Below are 19,088 nucleotides of genomic sequence, written 5' to 3'. Positions count from 1 at the left end.
TTCTGTCAAAAGCCATGTTAGAGTAATGGGCATATAGTGACATATCTGTGTTCCCAAATAGTTGTGTATAGTTTCAACATATTCCACTCAGTAGTTTTTGAGATACATACATGTACCTACATCTTTATACTCTAACAAAGTCAACCCTATCATACACCCCACCCACCCCTTTTATCTCATGTGTGATGAAAGTATTAAACAGGAATGACAATAAAACAAAAACACAAAAATAAGTAACATCTTTAATCATATTCAAAATAAAGACAAAAACAAAGAGTACAAAATAATCCTTGCGTCCTGTTATCAAAGGCTGACAAGTGACCTTTGAAAAAGAGAGCAAAAGAAGGGCTCAATAATTATTTAAAAGTAAGGAATGAGTAGGGACTTAAAAGTATGGCTATTAGGTGTATTTATTTTTGTTCCAACAAAAATGATATAAATATACTGCATTGGAAATAGTATACAAGATCTTAGTACTTGAGGCTGTTGTTCTTGTGCTTTGACATTACTTTAAAGTTATTTTACTGTATAGTCATCTATTACACAAGAACAACTCTTTGACCTGGTCTGTATGTATCCATCACATCATAATTCTTGTAGTTATATTTCAACTTAAAGAAGACTTAATTATGTTCCTGATTTATATATTTTTATTTGACTGCAAGGCATCCGAAAAATACGGATTTTACAGTAGTGAAATATTGGGTTATATTAAACAAGTAGGGAATTTACGAAAATTTGGGCCTACTTAACAGCCCGTGTTACTTCAATTTCTGTCAGAAAATAACATAAACATTTACATGTATAAGGTACATTTACAGCAGATGTGTTTTTTTGCAGTTAAACAATTATTGCTGAGATGCAACTTAAATTCTGTTATAAATCTTGTGACAAACAATTCTGCAATGTAACACATTTAGATAACACTTCAACAAAATCCTTTCTTTGTTCCTGGCAAATCTGTATTAAAATACATCACTTCAAATCTTGCTGTACTAAAATGCAACTGAAATTACAACATAAGCATGTTAATCAATTATGTCATATAGGTAGATCACAGGCAATCCCTTGTCATTGATGATAAAAGGTAATCAAGTTCAAATTTCAGCTTTGTGGAGCCCGCACTCTCAGTGCCTGAAAGGGCGGATGGACCCTTATTCAGCCTAGAATACATACATTTCAGCTTTGTACATGATTCAGGTATTCCTCTACCATTTATTTCTACATATCATATGTAAACAAGCTATTGTAATTATTAAAATAATCAATCTGTTGTTTGCATCTTCATGTTTCTTTTATCCCAACATAAAATGTTTATAGTAAAGATAATGAGTAGAATTATGCCAAAACATGACACAAGTGGTGAACACATGCTGATAGGAACACATTTCTGTCAGGTTTCTCTAATCTTGTACTGCAGTAGCATCAAACAATCCTGCAATAAAATAAAACAAGTTTTCATACATTCATATATGTGTTTTTTTAAAATTTATTTATTGTTATTGAAACTAGATTTTTCAAGAAGAAGAAAAAAGATGTGCATAAACACCATACTTCCATCAATCCATATTTCATGTTTCATAAAAATATTTTCAATACCTCTTAGCTATCACTGGATACAGTTTTTGCAAACAAACAGATGACAAACCTTAACTCATAGGGAACTAAATAATAAGCAAACTGGTAAAGAAAGATCTTAGATGCTGTCTAATGCATTATTTCAGTTTTAAGGCAGGCACCACAGAAGAACACCACAATGATGAACCACCATTCTTCTGTGAGCTGGTTGGGTAGCTTTCTAGCATGAACAGATTCATAGTCGCTGATGAGAGGATATAAAGTCAGTAAACATCACAACTTTCCATTGCCTGCCTCATTTAAATAAACTAGTAAGTGGTAATCAAACCAGAAACCTATTACTACTAAGCATACAGCTGAAATAAGAGCAAAGTTTTCTTTTTTATTCTTAGGATAACCCAATAAATTAATCTGAGACTAAACGAATTTGCTTCCGTGTAATATTTATACTGACATCTCAATAAAATCCTTATTTTCTTTACAAATTTCATCACAAAGAATAGCAAACTAATACCTCGTCTCCAAAGAACTTATTCTTGATTTTCTCCAAGGTGAAGTTATCTTCTTCTATAGTATCACCACAACAAAACAGCTCCACCTGGACATAGAGAAAATATCCTCTTGTTAAAATATCTTCTAAAAACCTTAATTAATTCACTGCAGTATTTTATAATTAAGTTTAAACAGTTTAAAAATTAACCAAAATTCACTTAAATATGCTCACTGGACCTAGATTTGCTTCTCCATAAAATTTGTATTGTTAAATTACAAAGCTATTAGGACAGTAAGGATGTATACCCTAGCCCTTAATATTCTGGCAGGACATATTTGTCATTATAATGCTGCATATTTGTAACATCACTTTTCATTGGATAATTGTGATGTTTGTAAAGTTTTCTATCCACAGCTGCTGTTAATTTATGAAGGCATCTCACTTTTTTTCTCAAAACAAAAACAAGAGCACCGCTAGGCGGAGCATTATATGCCCGAAAGTGTTTTTTTTAAGTAATGATGAAGCATTTGTAAGACTTGGGAATTAGCTGTTCATCCTATAAAATTTTACAGCTGTAGGTTGATTAATATTTAAGTTATTAATAATGACCTTAACCTTTGACCTTGTGACCCAAAAATCAATAGGGGTCTTCTACCTTGTATGGACAATCATCTTAAGAAGTTTGAATATTGTGGGCCAATTGGAACTTAAATTATGCTCTAGAAACTGTTTTCAGTATTAAGGTAAAAGTGACTTTGATCTTGTGACCCAAAAATCAATAGGGGTCTTCTACCCAATATGGACAATCATCCTATGAAGTTTGAATATAGTGGGCCAAATGGAACTTTAGTTATGCTCCGGAAACTATTTTTGGTTTTAAGGTAATTGTGACTTTGACCTTTGACCTAGTGACCCCAAAATCAATAGGGGTCTTTTGCCCAATATGGACAATCATCCTATGAAGTTTGAATATTGTGGGCCAAATGGAACTTAAGTTATGCTCCGGAAACTGTTTTCAGTTTTAAGGATATAGTGACCTTGACCCTTGACCTTTTGACCCCAAAATCAATAGGGGTCTTCTACCCAATATGGACAATCATCCTATGAAGTTTGAACATTGTGGGCCAAATGGAACTTAAGTTATGCTCCGGAAACTGTTTTCAGTATCAAGGTAATAGTGACCTTGACCTTTGACCTTGTGACCCCAAAATCAATAGGGGTCTTCTACCCAATATGGACAATCATCCTATGAAGTTTGAACATTGTGGGTCAAATGGAACTTAAGTTATGTTCCGGAAACTGTTTTCAGTATCAAGGTAATAGTGACCTTGACCTTTGACCTTGTGACCCCAAAATCAATAGGGGTCTTCTACCCAATATGGACAATCATCCTATGAAGTTTGAACATTGTGGGCCAATTGGAACTTAAGTTATGCTCCGGAAACTGTTTTCAGTATCAAGGTAATAGTGACCTTGACCTTTGACCTTGTGACCCCAAAATCAATAGGGGTCTTCTACCCAATATGGACAATCATCCTATGAAGTTTGAACATTGTGGGTTGAATGGAACTCAAGTTATGCCCCGGAAACTGTTTTCAGTTTTAAGGTAATAGTGACCTTGACCTTTGACCTTTTGACCCCAAAATCAATAGGGGTCTTCTACTCAATATGGACAATCATCCTATGAAGATTGAACATTGTGGGCCAAATGGAACTTAAGTTATGCTCCGGAAACCAAATTGCTAACGGACGGACGGACGTTCTAACAGGAGAGTAATTCTACTAATTGCTACTCTATTGTTCTCTTTATTGTTCTTTTTAGCCACACAAAAGAAAATAGCCACATAAAAGCATTACGGAATGAATAGATCAAAGAGAAAGAACAGTTACCTATTGTCCCTCTAGCCACATAATTACTTTCCTGTGAGTGCGGACAGACAGACGGACGGACACCAGGGGGTATAACATAATATGCCCTTTTGGGCATATAAAAAGAAAGCATTTGCTGTATTATAAATTTGTTATAGATATTCCTGACATGTTATATGACGAGTACTTCTATAAAAGTTTTTGGAAATTAACGTGAAGAGTGTATAGGGGCCCATATAACCCTAAGATAAAATTTTAATAATAATAATATCAGATGTTTGTTTTTAAACTTGAACTGAAACCTTTGACAACATGTCAATGTTGGTTCATACTGTTGGCTATGGTTTTTGTAACACATGTTATTATACATAGATAAATATGACAAAATATGACACTACCTGTTTATTGCTGTCAATGTTCAATTTCTTTCGCAGGAATTCACAAACATTGGCCACTGTAGCACTGCCTGTCACTCTAATAAACTTCTTCTCTAAACTTTCAAAAGTTTCACACTCTGTCGTATCACTAAACAAGAAAAAATAACATTCTATGCAATTGTGTAAATGTCAAAGGTTTATAACATCAAAAGGCTCACCTTAAGCATGATAGTGCTCTTTTTTTTCTGGCCAGATGCTAAAACAACATGACTTAAGATGGTAAGATAATTTTCCTGCTTTTTTTTGTAGGATAATGGATCATAGATCCTATGATCAAATTTCAGATTATCAGAGGTGAAAATAAAAAAATCAAATGATATTAGATGTCTGTTATATAAATTGCAAAAAAGGAATATCTTTGAATGTTTTTGAAGAAATTATTTCTCTTATAAGTCGTCTTTATCACAATTTCCTTGTAAAATTGTGCCACTCATGGAAATCATCATTTAATAAATTTGTAACTTGTTTATTTTACTGAATATCATCTATTTTTAATTGATTTAATTACGTTTAATATCATGAAACATTAATTCATTCATAATCTTTAAAGTGACATTATGCCCATCCGAGAGTAAATAGTGAGTGAACAGTTGAAATAAAGTCAAAATAAGTTAACAATTAGCCATTATTCCTTTCAATGTTATAATCTATTTCGCATGAAAGATAAATACTTCGCATGGCCCAAGAAAATTTGTAAAAATATTTATCGAAAATTACGTGTAACATTCTATTTTCAAAAAAAAGAGTGGGACAGTCTTTTAATATTTTGAGCAGATTTATATTTTATTCTAAACATTTTTCTTTAGCAGTTGCTGGTCAATCGCCATTATAACAGTCAATGTTTTGATATATAATATATAGTTAATTCAGCTCAACTTGAAGATGAACAAATGAGCATAATGTTGCTTTAATACTTATAAATGTCATAACATACCTTTCTGATTCTAATAATAGTGACACCATTTGAGACTGGTCCCTGGCTGGTTTGACTTCTTTTTCTTCTGGTGGGGAAACTTCATTTTCTGGTTCCTCTTTTATTTCTACAAAACATTGTTCATTCAACAAACATAAGAGAGAATTATTATGAGATCCATGCAGTTGTAACTTTTACACTTGTATGTTCATGATTTGATTGAGTTTAATATCTCACCAACACAGTAAAGGTCATATGAGCCGTGCGATGACAAAACCAACATAATGGGTTTGCGACCAGCATGGATCCAGACCAGCCTGCGCATCCGTGCAGTCTGATCAGGATCCATGCTGTTCGCTATCACTTTCTCTACTTGTTATAGGGTTTGTAAGCGAACAGCATGGAGCCTGGTCTGACTGCCCCTATGTAAAAGTTTAGGCTGGCCTGGCTCTATACTGGTGGCAAAGGCTAATAACCTCTGGTTACATTAAGTATAGGGTAGACTAGCCTTATCATCATCATCATCGGATACCCACGATTGATAAACATGTCACATAACATGCAATCAATGTTAATGGTTCGGCCGTGGGTATTCGACAATGTATCATCATTTGAATATCATTATGCTTGATATACAAAACAATAGAAACGTTTGTGAATAACTTGTATTCTTTTCCTTGATTCACGTTACTTAAAACAGCAAGATGGTCTAATAAGTAAATTTTGATAGGATAATCAAAGGAGTATAATTATAATAACTCACCTTTTGGTTTATCTTCTGGATGTGCTTCATAGAAAGCTTCTATATTCCTCATCTCGGCTGAAATATATATTAGTACATGGATAAAAGTAAGGATCTTAAACCGGCTGCCAGTACAGACCGGAATACCTAGCACCAGAGGAACTGTTTTCGGCAGTAACGAGGCTGTAATGAAACAGCCAGTGTTTGATTCTTTTTCTTGCATATGATATTTTGGAAAGAAATTACTAAAACTAACTTTTTCATTTAGCACTTTTTTCTTATAACAGATCTAGTGTATGTATTTACAACTTCATTCATAACCATACAATGACATCATCCTAACAAGGGTGCCATAGTCACAAAATACGCCCGTTTACGAAAAAGCTTTAGATGGAGATGGGGGCATTATGGATAAGTGTTATCTAGCAAGCAAGTTTTTATTCTTGGCACTGTGTTGTTAAATGAACCTTAAAACAAATCAATAGGGAAGATAATGCACAGAATGTGTGACCTTGACCTTGGTCGCAGGGACCTGAATTTTATGCACTGCACTCAGCCTCACAATGATGAACATTTGTGCCAAATTATATTGAAATCCCTCTATGCATGTAGAAGTTTTGCTCCAGACAAGTGTTTTTCTATGAGCTCTAACTGTGACCTTGACCTTTGACCTAGAGACTTGGTTTATGTGCAGGGCACTACGTCTCATGGTGGTGAACAATTCTATAAAAGTAACATTAAAATTCCTCCATGCATGTAGAAAATATGCTCCGGACAACATCTGGATATTTAATCATCTCCAGTGACCTTGACCTTGCAAATATTAACCTAAATTAAATGTGTAACACCTGTAGTCATGATAGTTACCATTTGTGCTACAATCCATCAATAAATGATGACTAAATGGTCCCTATAACCATCTTCAAATTTTTATCTGAACTTTGACCTCTATGTGTAACCTTGACTTTGGTCGCAGGGATCTGAATTTTGCATGCGACACTCAGCCTCACAATGGTGAACATTTGTGCCAAGTTATATTGAAAACCCCCTATGAATGTAGAAGTTTTGCTCCGGACAAGCGTTTTTCAATGAGCTCTAAGTGTGACCTTGACCTTTGACCTGGAGACCTGGATCATGCATGGAGCAATACATATCATGGTGGTGAACATTTCCATAAAGTATTTATAAAAAATTCTTCCATACATGTAGGAGATATGCTCCAGACAAAATCTGGATATTTCACCATCTTTAGTGACCTTGACCTTGCATATATTGACCTAAAGTACATGTGTCACAGCCGTAGTCATTATAATGACCATTTGTGTTACAATCCCTCAATAAATGATGATTAAATCGTCCCTATACACATCTTCATATTTTTATCTTTTTTTAAACGGGCGTATAAAAAGTACATGTAATTTAATAACTAAAAAATTCTGATTTAAGATTTTATTCTAGGGAAATACATTTCATTACAATTCTTAATCTTTGAATGAGCTGAACTGATATTTACTTGAAAATTAAAATATAATTAAATTTCTATGAGAAAGTATTTACATTTGATAAGGTAATTACTGTATGATCTTTATGAACAAATACCAAGTCTACAGAACACCATAGTTATCACAGTTAAGAATCTTGACCAATGAATGAAACATGTGTAAATAAATGTTACATTCTTTAGAACATACTCAAGTCCAAGAAAGAGGATTATTTCATGCCCTTTGATTAAATTCTATTTTTAGAATTGAAAGTGAAAATAGATCAAGGGGAGTAATTGTGTAAGTCATATATGAACAAAGTAATAACTTTGTTGTCTCCCTTTGATTAAATTCTATTTACAAAATCTGGATATTTCATCATCTTTAGTGACCTTGACCTTGTATATATTGACCTAAATTATATGTATCACAGCCATAGTCTTGATAATGACCATTTGTGTTACAATCCCTCAATAAATGATGACTAAATGGTCCATATACACATCTTCATATTTGTATCTGAACTTTGACCTCTATGTGTGACCTTGACCTTGGCCGCAAGGACCTGAATCTTGCACGCGACACTCCGCCTCACAATGGTGAACATTTGTGCCAAGTAATATTGAAATCCCTCTATACATGTGGAAGTTTTGCTCCGGACAAGCATTTTTCAATGAGCTCTAAGTGTGACCTTGACCTTTGACCTAGAGACCTGGTTCATGTGCGCGACACTGCTCCTCATAGTGGTGAACATTTATATGAAATTTCATTAAAATCCCTCCATTCATGTAGGAGATATGCTCCGGACAAAATTGGACGCCGCCCGCCCGCCCGCCCGCCAGGGGCGTTCCCATAATACGTCCCGTTTTTCAAACGGGCGTATAAAAAAGCAATTCATTCATAAAAGGCGTGTGGGAATGATGTCATTTAAAACACAAACTTTAAGTTGTCTTACATGGGGGGGGGGGGGGGGGGAGGTTTTTTCTAGCATCGGTGTAAACAGTAGATAATCCTGTCTGATATGCAAGAATGTCATATGTTCATATACAGTGGACCCTGGTATCAGTGTTATTCAATGAAACAGTAGAATAAGTTGTACAAGTTTGGTGCAATTCCATCTTGAAAATGGTATCAACAACAAACATATACAAAGGGAGACAAGCAATAAATAGGCTACATTTTTTAAAAACCACCAGTCATAAAAAATCAGTTGTTTTAGAAGTGTATAAAGCTATACTGAACAGTCTGTAATCAGTAAAATATTTGTTTGCATATAAGTGTACCAGGATAAAAATCATACCAAATAAGAAAATTACAGGAATGATGTTAGCAGATATAAATAGAAGTACCAATACTGCAGGTTGTGTGTGCAATATTACACTAAAATCTGCTAAAATTAGCATTTGAATATTTTGATGAAGAATGTTTTATTCTGTTTCCTAAGACATATTTCATGCATGCCATACAATGAGATGCGGTGGCTGCACTCTGGTAAATTCAATGTTGCTTTCTGCCATGATCCGGAGGTTAAACTTCCAAAACCACAACCACCAATGAGACACTTTTTTATTAGAAAAAGAGAAAAAGAATTGAATCCCTAGAGAACGCCAAAAATGGCAAAAAATACGCAAAATTGACAATTTTTCAAAACTCTCTCCAAATATATAACCTTAACTTCAAGAAATGTGTCTATAGATAGATAGATAGATTTATTTCGGCAAAAGGTAAACATGTTACATGATTAACAAACACAATATAGATTAAAACAATTACAAACAAGCAATTATCATACTAGTATTGCAAGCAATCCATAAGTCCCCTACCGGTTAGAACCCCAGCAACATTCTGATGGGCCATTGGCCATTCAATTTTACCAGTGAATGAATGACATGCATGAACTTAAATCTTTTGAGTTCTAAGTTTGTCTATATCACAGTAATATGTTAAGTTTCCCTGCCTAGTAAGGAAATTATGTTTATACAACCTTGTCATATTATTACGATGTGGGATTTTAAAGTAAATCCTATAAGGAATGAAGACTTTGGAGTGAAAAATACCAATTTCTCGAAAAAAATCTAAGTTCAAGGGGGACATAATTCTGGAAATAGTCTTGCTAGAGTATTTAACCTTCTCAAAAATGTTGAGTGATAATAAGAAACATATATATGAAGTTTGAAGTAGATACATTAGGAAATAAAGAAGTTATTTAAAAAAGACATTTTTTTTCATAAAAATTATAATTTCAAGGGAGGTAATACTGATAATTTTTGTGCTAGAGTTGTAAACCTTGTCACATATGATGTGGTTGATGACCAGAAACTTATATTTAAAGTTTGAAGTAAACACCTTAAGAAATAAAGAACTTATAGTGAAAAAGCTGAAAAATCAGCAATCTTAAAATTCAGGCTATTTGTTGCCATAGCAACCAGAATTTTCAACATAGGAAGAAAAGAAAAAGATGTGCATAATCTCCAGACTGCCATCTACCCATATTTCAAGTTTCATAAAAATATTTTCAGTACTTTTTGAGTTATCACTGGATCCAGTTTATGTGTTAAATTTGCCATATTTTCAGACTATTTGTTGCCATAGCAACCAGAATTTTCAACATAGGAAGAAAAAAAAAGACGTGCATAATCTCCATACTGCCATCTAACATATCAAGTTTCATAGAAATATTTTCAGTACTTTTTGCGTTATCGCGGGATCCAGTTATGTGGATGGACAGACTGACAGACAAACGGACAGACAGACGGACAGAGGGTAAACCTAAAGTCCCCTCCGGTTAAACTGGTAGGGGACTAATAAATAAATAAATGTCCATAGTACATGTATTCATCTCATCTGTCAGTCTACACAAAGAAAGCATGACACAGTAATGGACAGATAAGAGCATTAAAAATCACTTACTTTCTGCCACGTTTGGAAGAATCTTATATACAATATCTTGAATCATTCTATCTAACCTGAAAAATAAAACACACTCCCTTTTTTATAATGTTTTTCTCTGTGATAGTAAAGTACACATTTGATAAAGCACTGAGACGTTTTATTTGACATATGATTATTTCAGTCAATCTATTTCATCCTATCTTTATAGAAGTCTTAATATCAACTTTATTTAAGAAATAAAATATACCAAACTGTGATTTTATCGCTCAATAACATCACTGTTTGGAGTTCGGATGCGAGGAATTATATCACGAGGGCGTAGCCCGAGTGATATAATGATGCGCATCTGAACGACAAACAGTGATGTTATCCAGTGATAAAATCACCGATTTGGATATATTATTTCGATTCTAACACGACATAAACAAAAAAATGCTGCTGTACCTGCTAATAAGCAAAATTGCGCCTGGTTTGTTTCCGTACTAATTGTCAGCGCGTTGGATTTTATAGTGGTCACGTCACATGTATAATGATTCCGTCACATGTCTAAATATAGAGTGTCAAACAGTGACTCTATTGCATAATAACACACACTTTCGGTTCTTCTATGTTCAATAGGGAAAAATGCGGGTCGTGTTAGAATATACATTATATCATTTAGTTTTAGATTTACATGATGGTCATCAATGAAGAAGACTGATAAAGCTACAGAGATGTGCAGACTGGCCTGGCTTTAGTTTAAACATATTCATTTTAGCTGTGTTGCAAAACAAGTTCTTGCAACTCATATTAATCACATTCGACTCGGCTTCCTGGAACCAACCAGTACTGATGTCATATGAGGAATCATGATCATGACCATAGTAGCGCTCAAACCTGTGCTTCCTGGGTTGAGAGGCAGACACACAAGGCCACCGCTTCCCTTTAGTCTCATGGCTTTAAACCTTCAAATTAACTTTTAAAAAGAATACGTAGTGGAACTGTGCTATAAACTCTAAAGTTAAGAAAATCCAACCACTGTTTGCCTCATGCTTAATGCCTCATCCCAACAACTTAAACATTGTATACTTGCACTGCAGACCTTACTAAAAGTAAGTCATAAAGTTTATATATATATTATAGTTGACATGAAACAGAATATATTATATCATACATAAATCCGCAACTTACTACAGAAAATGTAAATAAATCTGCAACTTACCACAGAAAATCTAATGAGTTTTGGAGATACCAATTTGAACACAAAAATTTAACCAAAGTGTGACGGTCAATTTTGAAACAGTTGAGCTAAACCATCTTACCTGATATGTACAAATGGGTCTGTGGGATGTATCAGAATGTTGCAGACTGGACAATGTAAGCTCACCTCCATACAGTGTCGTACTATACAATTCTTACAGACTTAAACAAAGAGAAATATAATGTTATTCATAATGAATCATTAGTAGACAAACAATAAATATTAGATACCTGTTTATTTTTGATAATGTGAGTGAATATAGATAATAACTCGTAAAGAAGTGACAAATTCCTAACATGAGCATGTTAACCCAGGCAGTAAAAATTCATGTTTTTCTATTAAAAAAGATTAAATAGTGACAAGTGAGTTCCAAGCCTTTTTTTTTGGTGGACAAAGACCTCATACGTCCATCTAAAAATTACTTAAAGCGAGAGCAAGCACCCTTGTATAACCATCAACATACTAGAGACTAGCTCCAAAGTCACCTGTGGAATTTATCATTTAAAGCAAAAAATGTGGTGAGAAGGAAGTGATTGAAAGACAGTAACCTTATCAAAGCAACCACAGTGGCCCAACAATTTACCATGAAAACAAAACAATTTACCACAGAGGCCCAACAATTTACCATAAAAAAACAATTTAAAAAGGAGTCAGGCCAAACAATTTACCATTGAGAGCCAACAATGTACAACTAAGGCCTTATAATTGCATCAGGGAAGCCAAACAGTAAACCTCAATGGCCCAAAAATCTCCTTGTTCAACAATTACCGGAGGGTACATGTAAGTGCTTACAGAGGCCCTACAATATGATTTTTAATTAAATCTTAGCAATCTTGTGACATTGGGGAATAGAAAGGGAAACATTTATTGGGCGGGAATAACTTGAAGTGACAGGATCACCGAAAACTTTACCAAAAGATGTAACCCTATCACTGTACTATGAATATAAAGAACACTTTATTAAGTACACTGACCATTGTTTTATTATAACAAAGAACTAGAAATGTGTCATCATGCCACGGATGCCCCCGCATGCAGCCAAAATTTCAAATGTTATAATATTTAGTTCCAAATTTGTTTGCACAAATTATTTTTTTCATTCTAAGTTCAAAGCCCTTAAAACTTTTCAATGTTAACACAAACCATTTTTATACAATGTTCAAGGCACTGAAATTATTCAGTCTTAACCATTTTTATACAATGTTCAAGGCACTGAAATTATTCAGTCTTAACCTTTTAAAAATAGCATATTGCATATTTGTAGCCAACATAATGGCTATATACATTTCCACAAAAGTATGAGTGCTGAAACTGAAAGTTCAAAATTTTTCCAACATTCAGGAAAAATAAGTTTGTCTAAAATCATTGAACCACGACCAAATTCAAACTTAAACTGCTTATTCCTAAGATGTATCTATATTATTTTCAAAGTGAAAGGGACATAACTCTGCCAAAAATCATCGAACCATGACCAAATTCCAACTTGACCTGCGCATTCCTTTGGCATATCCATATGTCAATTTTGAGTTGAATATATAACACTGTTGGGTTGATAATGAACAGAAACTGTAAATTTCATATCATTTTCAAAGTGAAAGGGGCTTTACTCTGCCAAAAATCATTGAACCATGACCAGATTCGAGCTTGGTCTGCGCATTCCAAAAACATATCCATATGTCAAATTTGAGTTGAATGTGTAATATTGTTGGGGAGATAATAAACGGAAACTGAAAATTTCATATTATTTTTAAAGTGAAAGGGGCATAACTCTGCCAAAAATCATCGAACCATGACCAAATTTAAAATTGACCTGCGCATTCCTTTGATGTATCAATATGTCAAATTTGAGTTGAATGTTTAATACTGTTGGGGAGATAATAAACAGAAACTGAAAATTTCATATTATTTTCAAAGTAAAAGGGGCATAACTCTGCCAAAAATCATCGAACCATGACCAAATTTGAACTTGACCTGCCCATTCCTTTGACGTATCCATATGTCAAGTTTGAGTTGAATGTGTTGTACCATTGGGGAGTTAATGAATGGAAACTGAAAATTTCATATTATTTTCAAAGTAAAAGGGGCATAACTCTGCCAAAAATCATCGAACCATGACAAAATTTGAACTTGACCTGTATTTTCTCATGACATATTAATATGTCAAGTTTGAGTTGAATGTGTTGTACCATTGGGGAGATAATGAACGGAAACTGAAAAATTCATATTATTTTCAAAGTAATAGGGGCATAACTCTGCCAAAAATCATCGAACCATGACCAATTTCGAACTTGACCTGTATTTTCTCATGACATATCCATATGTCAATTTTGAATTGAATGTTTTGAACCGTTTGGGAGATAATGAACGGAAATTGAAAATTTCATATTATTTTCAATGTAAAAGGGGCATAACTCTGCTAAAAATCATCGAACCATGTCCAATTTCGAACTTGACCTGTATTTTCTCATGACATATCCATATGTCAATTTTGAATTGAATGTTTTGAACCGTTTGGGAGATAATGAACGGAAACTGAAAATTTCATATTATTTTCAATGTAAAAGGGGCATAACTCTGCCAAAAATCATTGAACCATGATCAATTTCGAACTTGACCTGTATTTTCTCATGACATATCCATATGTCAAATTTGAGTTCAATATGTGCAAGGGTTATTAAGATAATGAACGGAAACTGATGATGACGGAAGGACGGAAGGACGGAATGACGGAAGGACGGAATGACGGAATGACGGAATAGGGTAACACTATATGCCCCTGCCATTATATGGCGGGGGCATAAAAATGAGGCTAATTTTGACCAATGGTATATCAAAACCAAGAATTACAGAGCTCTTTAAGTAGCACATCCAAGGTTATGGTTCAACTCCTTAACTACCCCCAGGCAATCATACTACGTTATCTTGCAAATTTATTTCAGTGGAGATATTTTAGTTCTTGACACTGCAGTACCTTGACCTTTGCTCTACAGAACTAGGCATCCAAACATTCTTCTATCCTAATACATGTAGTATTAGTATGAACATTGACAATCATAAATCAAATAGTTATAGCTATAGAGCTCAGAAACTGTAATACCTCACAACAGACCATGAGACAGTAGCTCAACAGTTATTCCCCTTTGTTAGAAGAGAGGTATAACAAAAGGTCATGTTTATATACCTACATGTATGCATACATTCTGTGATGGTTGAAGCTTCATACAGGTACCCTTTACACAGTCCACATGTTAAATACTGATTTAAATCAACAATATCAAAACGTAATGTTTTCTCTAGTGACAACTGCTCTGGAACTTCTAAATCTTTTAACCATTTGTGTGTAGCAACTTTACACTTCTCCAGCCTTTCTAAAGTTCTTTCAGTCAGTTCTCCCGGTGCAAGTTTGGGTTTCTTCGATGGTTTGTCTGTTTGAGGTTTCCGACCCGGTTTGCGTCTCACTCTGACAGGTGTCTCTAATTGCTCCTCATATATAGGAGTCTCAGGCCGGCTGAAAATAGAATTTATAAATTTTGATGGAAAATTTTCATTTCTTATTATTATTCCTTACCCTTACTTACAATGGTTTAAGACTTATTTTATTCTTCTATTGTCAATATTAAATGCTTATATGTGCTGAATAAAGCCTTGCCAGATAAACTTTGCTATTTCCAGTCATGATGTCACATGGTTAAGCAATGTAAATATAAATGAATATTAATATAAACTTAAATATTTTATGTTGCTGTTTTTGACATTAATTTTGCTAATGTTACTTGTTGTCTACAATAATATAAAAGAAAAGAACAATTGTTTGGTTGAAATGGATTTGAATATTTGTGTATTTTTTAAGCAAATTACTGGAACTCTTTTCTATAGCAGAACATTATTTACATATAATATGATATAGCGGTTATTCGACCAAACTGAAATTCAAACACATGGTTGATGTCAAGATGGAGAAGATTAATTCGGTTTGCAGCGAAAGTAAATCTTGGCTCACTAAAGCTCACCAAGATACACTTTCTCGCTAACCCAATAAACCTCCTCTATCCCGACATCAACCATGTATTCTCTATTTCAAGTTCTGTATTATTTACAATACATATATCTTGTATCGCATTTAGATCTCATTTTTTCTGTCAATAATACTGACATGCATTTTTTTCAAAATATTCCCCAACATCTCACAATAATGGCAATAATGTATGTATTTACATAAATGCAAGACACATATCTAATTAAAGTCTTAATGCCTCCAGTACAAAACAAGACCAAACTGTATTTTCAAGCACTGCAACCTCAGATTTCAGTGAAATCATTTACTATTATCTGTTATGTTAGGACCAGTGTAATATAAACTTTGAAAAACAATTATGATTTAAATATCTGTCAACAAACAAAATACAAATTCATCTGGACATGCTCATTGAAGAAAAATAAAGGAAAGAAAGGAAAAAGAAAAATAAAGGAAAGAAAGGAAAGAAAAATAAAGGAAAGAAAAGAAAAGTAAGACAAAACACCTTTCCATTTCCTCCATATTTTGTTGCTGTACTGATTCTGCGCGATCATTTTCAGATTCACTGGACAAATCTTCTGTTGATCTAGATCTACCACTAGATTCACTGTCATACTTGTTCTCGTCTCCTGACTGATACGGCGTCACTTCATTTGAATGAATCTGTGTAGGATCATTGGCTGTTAGGAAACGATATAGCTCACGTTTCTGTATGTCATCTTGTTCCTACAACACAATAATATCATAAATCATGATACTTAAATATTACAACATAAAATGTCCTAGAAATATCTGTGTCTACATAAGAAAAACATATAAAAAAATCTTTAGCTTCAAAACAAAGATGTTCTTTGTGACAATCTACCTCATAATGATGAAACTGTATGTTGTGAATTGTTAAACATTAGTTTAGTTTAAACATATATATTTAAACTTGATTGTGAACATGTTCATGCAATTTATATCAACCATTTTCAAGTCTAATTCCTGGAACTAACCAATAGAGGTTTCATGATAAATCTAGGTTGTGACCAGAGTAGAGTTTAAAACCGCGATCCCTAGGCAGACATGGTCACACCTTCACCATAAGGCCACCGTTTCCCTTTTAGTTTAGTTAAACATTATAATGTAACATACTTGTTTCTCCTCAGCATCACTTATATTAGGTGTGTCATCAATATCATCTGGATGGTTGCTAGAATTGCCAACAAGATCAGTGTCACCTGGATGCTTGAGAAAGTCAAACAAGTCATCATCATCGGGTACATCTATAACTTTTATTTGAACATCATTAAACCTGTTGTCTTGCTTTATATCCTGATTACCTTCAACATCATCCGTATCTTTACTTTGAATTTCCTTATTAATGTCACTATCAACATTGCTTGGATCTTTTGATTCTGTATTCCTGCCCTTCACTTCTACAGTTTCAGTCAAATCTATTGCCATAGGGTGAGTTTTGTGACTATATGACTTTTTTGTACACAAGGAGCTCTCCTTCTTTCCTGAATCATCTATGACTTGTTTTTCTAATTGTGTCACAACATTTGACATTTGCTTTGACAAGACATCACTATTCAGCTCTTTGAGATCGTAATCATCATCTATATTTATAATCTTGTTTTCTGTTTTCTGATCAACTGAACCGATAGGGTTTGTTTCATTTGTATCAATTTTTATGTCCCCTTTTTCAGATACCTCTGCAAAATTCCTTAAATTTGTCTTTTCAGTTTTGACAACTTTGCTTTCTTCTTCTGTAAGATTTTTCTCTTCAATGCTTTGGTTAGTGTCACTTTTATCAATACTCATAATAGAGTTACTACTGTTAGATGTATATTCCATTAAACGGTCCATTATGGCACCAAATGATATTTGATATTTCCCCCGCAGATAATTTACAGTCGAGTTCAAACACAATGTACCTAATAAAAATAAAGAAAAATATCATATTTAAATGATTATAATAAAATATGATTTATCAAATTTAATAATCATTGATTAACATTCATTTCAGTTACCGTCCTATGACAGGACATTTGAACACATTTCCCCCATTGATAGAACAGTTAAATTTCCCCACTTTACTAGGGCAGTGACAAATCACCAAACTCTTCTCAGGTTCTTTAAGAATATCGGATACAAATATTTGTCTGTACTTCTGGATAAAGTTTATGTTTGTTTCCCTAAAGTTTTAAGGGTTGGTGACAAGTATCATATCAAGAATTTATAGTAGGCAGTGTTGTTCTCCTTTCTTTTATTAATGGGTTCATGGCTCTTTCAGTTTGAATTGTAAAAATTAGCACCAAAATGCCATTATTTGTGAAAATAGTTCTATATAATCATACTGTTAAAATTAAATAAACTAAAAGGGGAAGAAGTTTAAATCCTGAATTTGAAAATGCTTAAATTAATGATTAACACCTTACCAAGTAAAGTCCCATCGTTAACTACATCTCTTTTTCTCAAGATTTTAAGTCTTAGCTATTCATTATTTTCTCAATAACTACAATCTTATAATTGTGAATTTTTATTAAACAATTGCGAAAAAAGGATACTTGAACATTTGAGGGAATATAGGTTAAGGAAAAGTTTCTGCCTAATTTTAGATGATTTACAGGCATTTTGCATCACAGACTTTTCGGCCCAGTCTTTTGAGATGTTTTGTACCAGATTTTGGACATTTCGGACATTGAGATGGACATTTCAGACACATTGACTATAAGGGTCACTTCAGATCAAAGTTTTTTATTCAATGGACTAATAGAATCCATCATTGGGTTAGATAGAGGATAGGGTAATCCCAACCTGAGGGTGATCGGTTGGGAACGAGCCTTGGCGAGTTCCCGATGGAACCGATTGCCTGAGGGTTGGGATTTCCCTATCCTCTATCTAACCAAATGACTGATTATTTTTCTCACTCACCTGGACACAATAAATATCAGTGAAACTAGATCTACTTGGTACGCCCTAGTTTTGAAAAGCGGGGTTGCTTAATATCAACTTGGCTTAGGCGCCTGACCACGTCCGCAAAAATTTCTACTGACCAAGTTTTGGGGTGAAAAATTCAATGAAAATGAATTCATTATGAGATCCCTCATCAAAAAGTAAGTTTATTATGATAAAACACATCAAAATTAAAGTCGGAAAGTGTTCAAATAATAAAGTATTTATTAGGAATTCAGTCCATACTTAAATGGTTTGCCAAAAAGCGTTTACCGTTTGCAAAGATTTTTCTACTTTTTTCTGTTATTTGGCCCCGAATATTCAATTAAAATTTATCAAAATGAGATTGTCCATCAAGAAGCATCGTTATCATAAAAGAAACTAATGGATTTGTTCTTTCAGGCTAAGTGTCATTATATCCGATTTTACGAAAATTTTGCGATATTTTAAAGTGTGCTATTTTAGTAATAGATCGTTATTGACAA

The 19,088-nt window shown here is 33.7% G+C and overlaps 1 protein-coding gene across 1 annotated transcript; it reads right to left on the bottom strand.

Moving 5' to 3' along the window:
- Positions 1 to 230: 230 nt before the first annotated feature.
- Positions 231 to 17,587, bottom strand: LOC132724128 (uncharacterized). The gene is made up of 10 exons (XM_060708939.1): positions 16,798 to 17,587; positions 16,166 to 16,386; positions 14,831 to 15,153; positions 11,707 to 11,806; positions 10,424 to 10,479; positions 6,054 to 6,110; positions 5,312 to 5,417; positions 4,339 to 4,465; positions 2,093 to 2,176; positions 231 to 1,435 (listed from the first exon to the last, which is right to left on the bottom strand). The coding sequence occupies exons 1-10, from the start codon at positions 17,512 to 17,514 to the stop codon at positions 1,394 to 1,396; spliced, it is 1,833 nt and encodes a 610-aa protein (XP_060564922.1). The 5' UTR covers positions 17,515 to 17,587; the 3' UTR covers positions 231 to 1,393.
- Positions 17,588 to 19,088: the final 1,501 nt, after the last annotated feature.

The sequence above is a fragment of the Ruditapes philippinarum genome, unplaced genomic scaffold (assembly GCF_026571515.1).
Source record: "Ruditapes philippinarum isolate M1 unplaced genomic scaffold, ASM2657151v2 ctg1222_1_1_1_1, whole genome shotgun sequence".
In the NCBI taxonomy this organism is placed as follows: Eukaryota; Metazoa; Mollusca; class Bivalvia; order Venerida; family Veneridae; genus Ruditapes; species Ruditapes philippinarum.
The sequence above is the reverse complement of the archived record's forward strand: the minus strand, read 5'-3'. Positions and strand labels throughout refer to the sequence as shown.

Excerpts from the sequence above, each read along its gene's own strand:
- LOC132724128 (XM_060708939.1), bottom strand. The coding sequence starts at position 17,514 with ATGGACCGTTTAATGGAATATACATCTAACAGTAGTAACTCTATTATG. Across the intron at positions 11,807-14,830 it reads CACAGAATGTATGCATACAT|TCTGTAAGAATTGTATAGTA; the intron begins GTAGGTATATAA and ends TCTTTGTTTAAG. Across the intron at positions 4,466-5,311 it reads CTATTATTAGAATCAGAAAG|TGATACGACAGAGTGTGAAA; the intron begins GTATGTTATGAC and ends TTTCTTGTTTAG.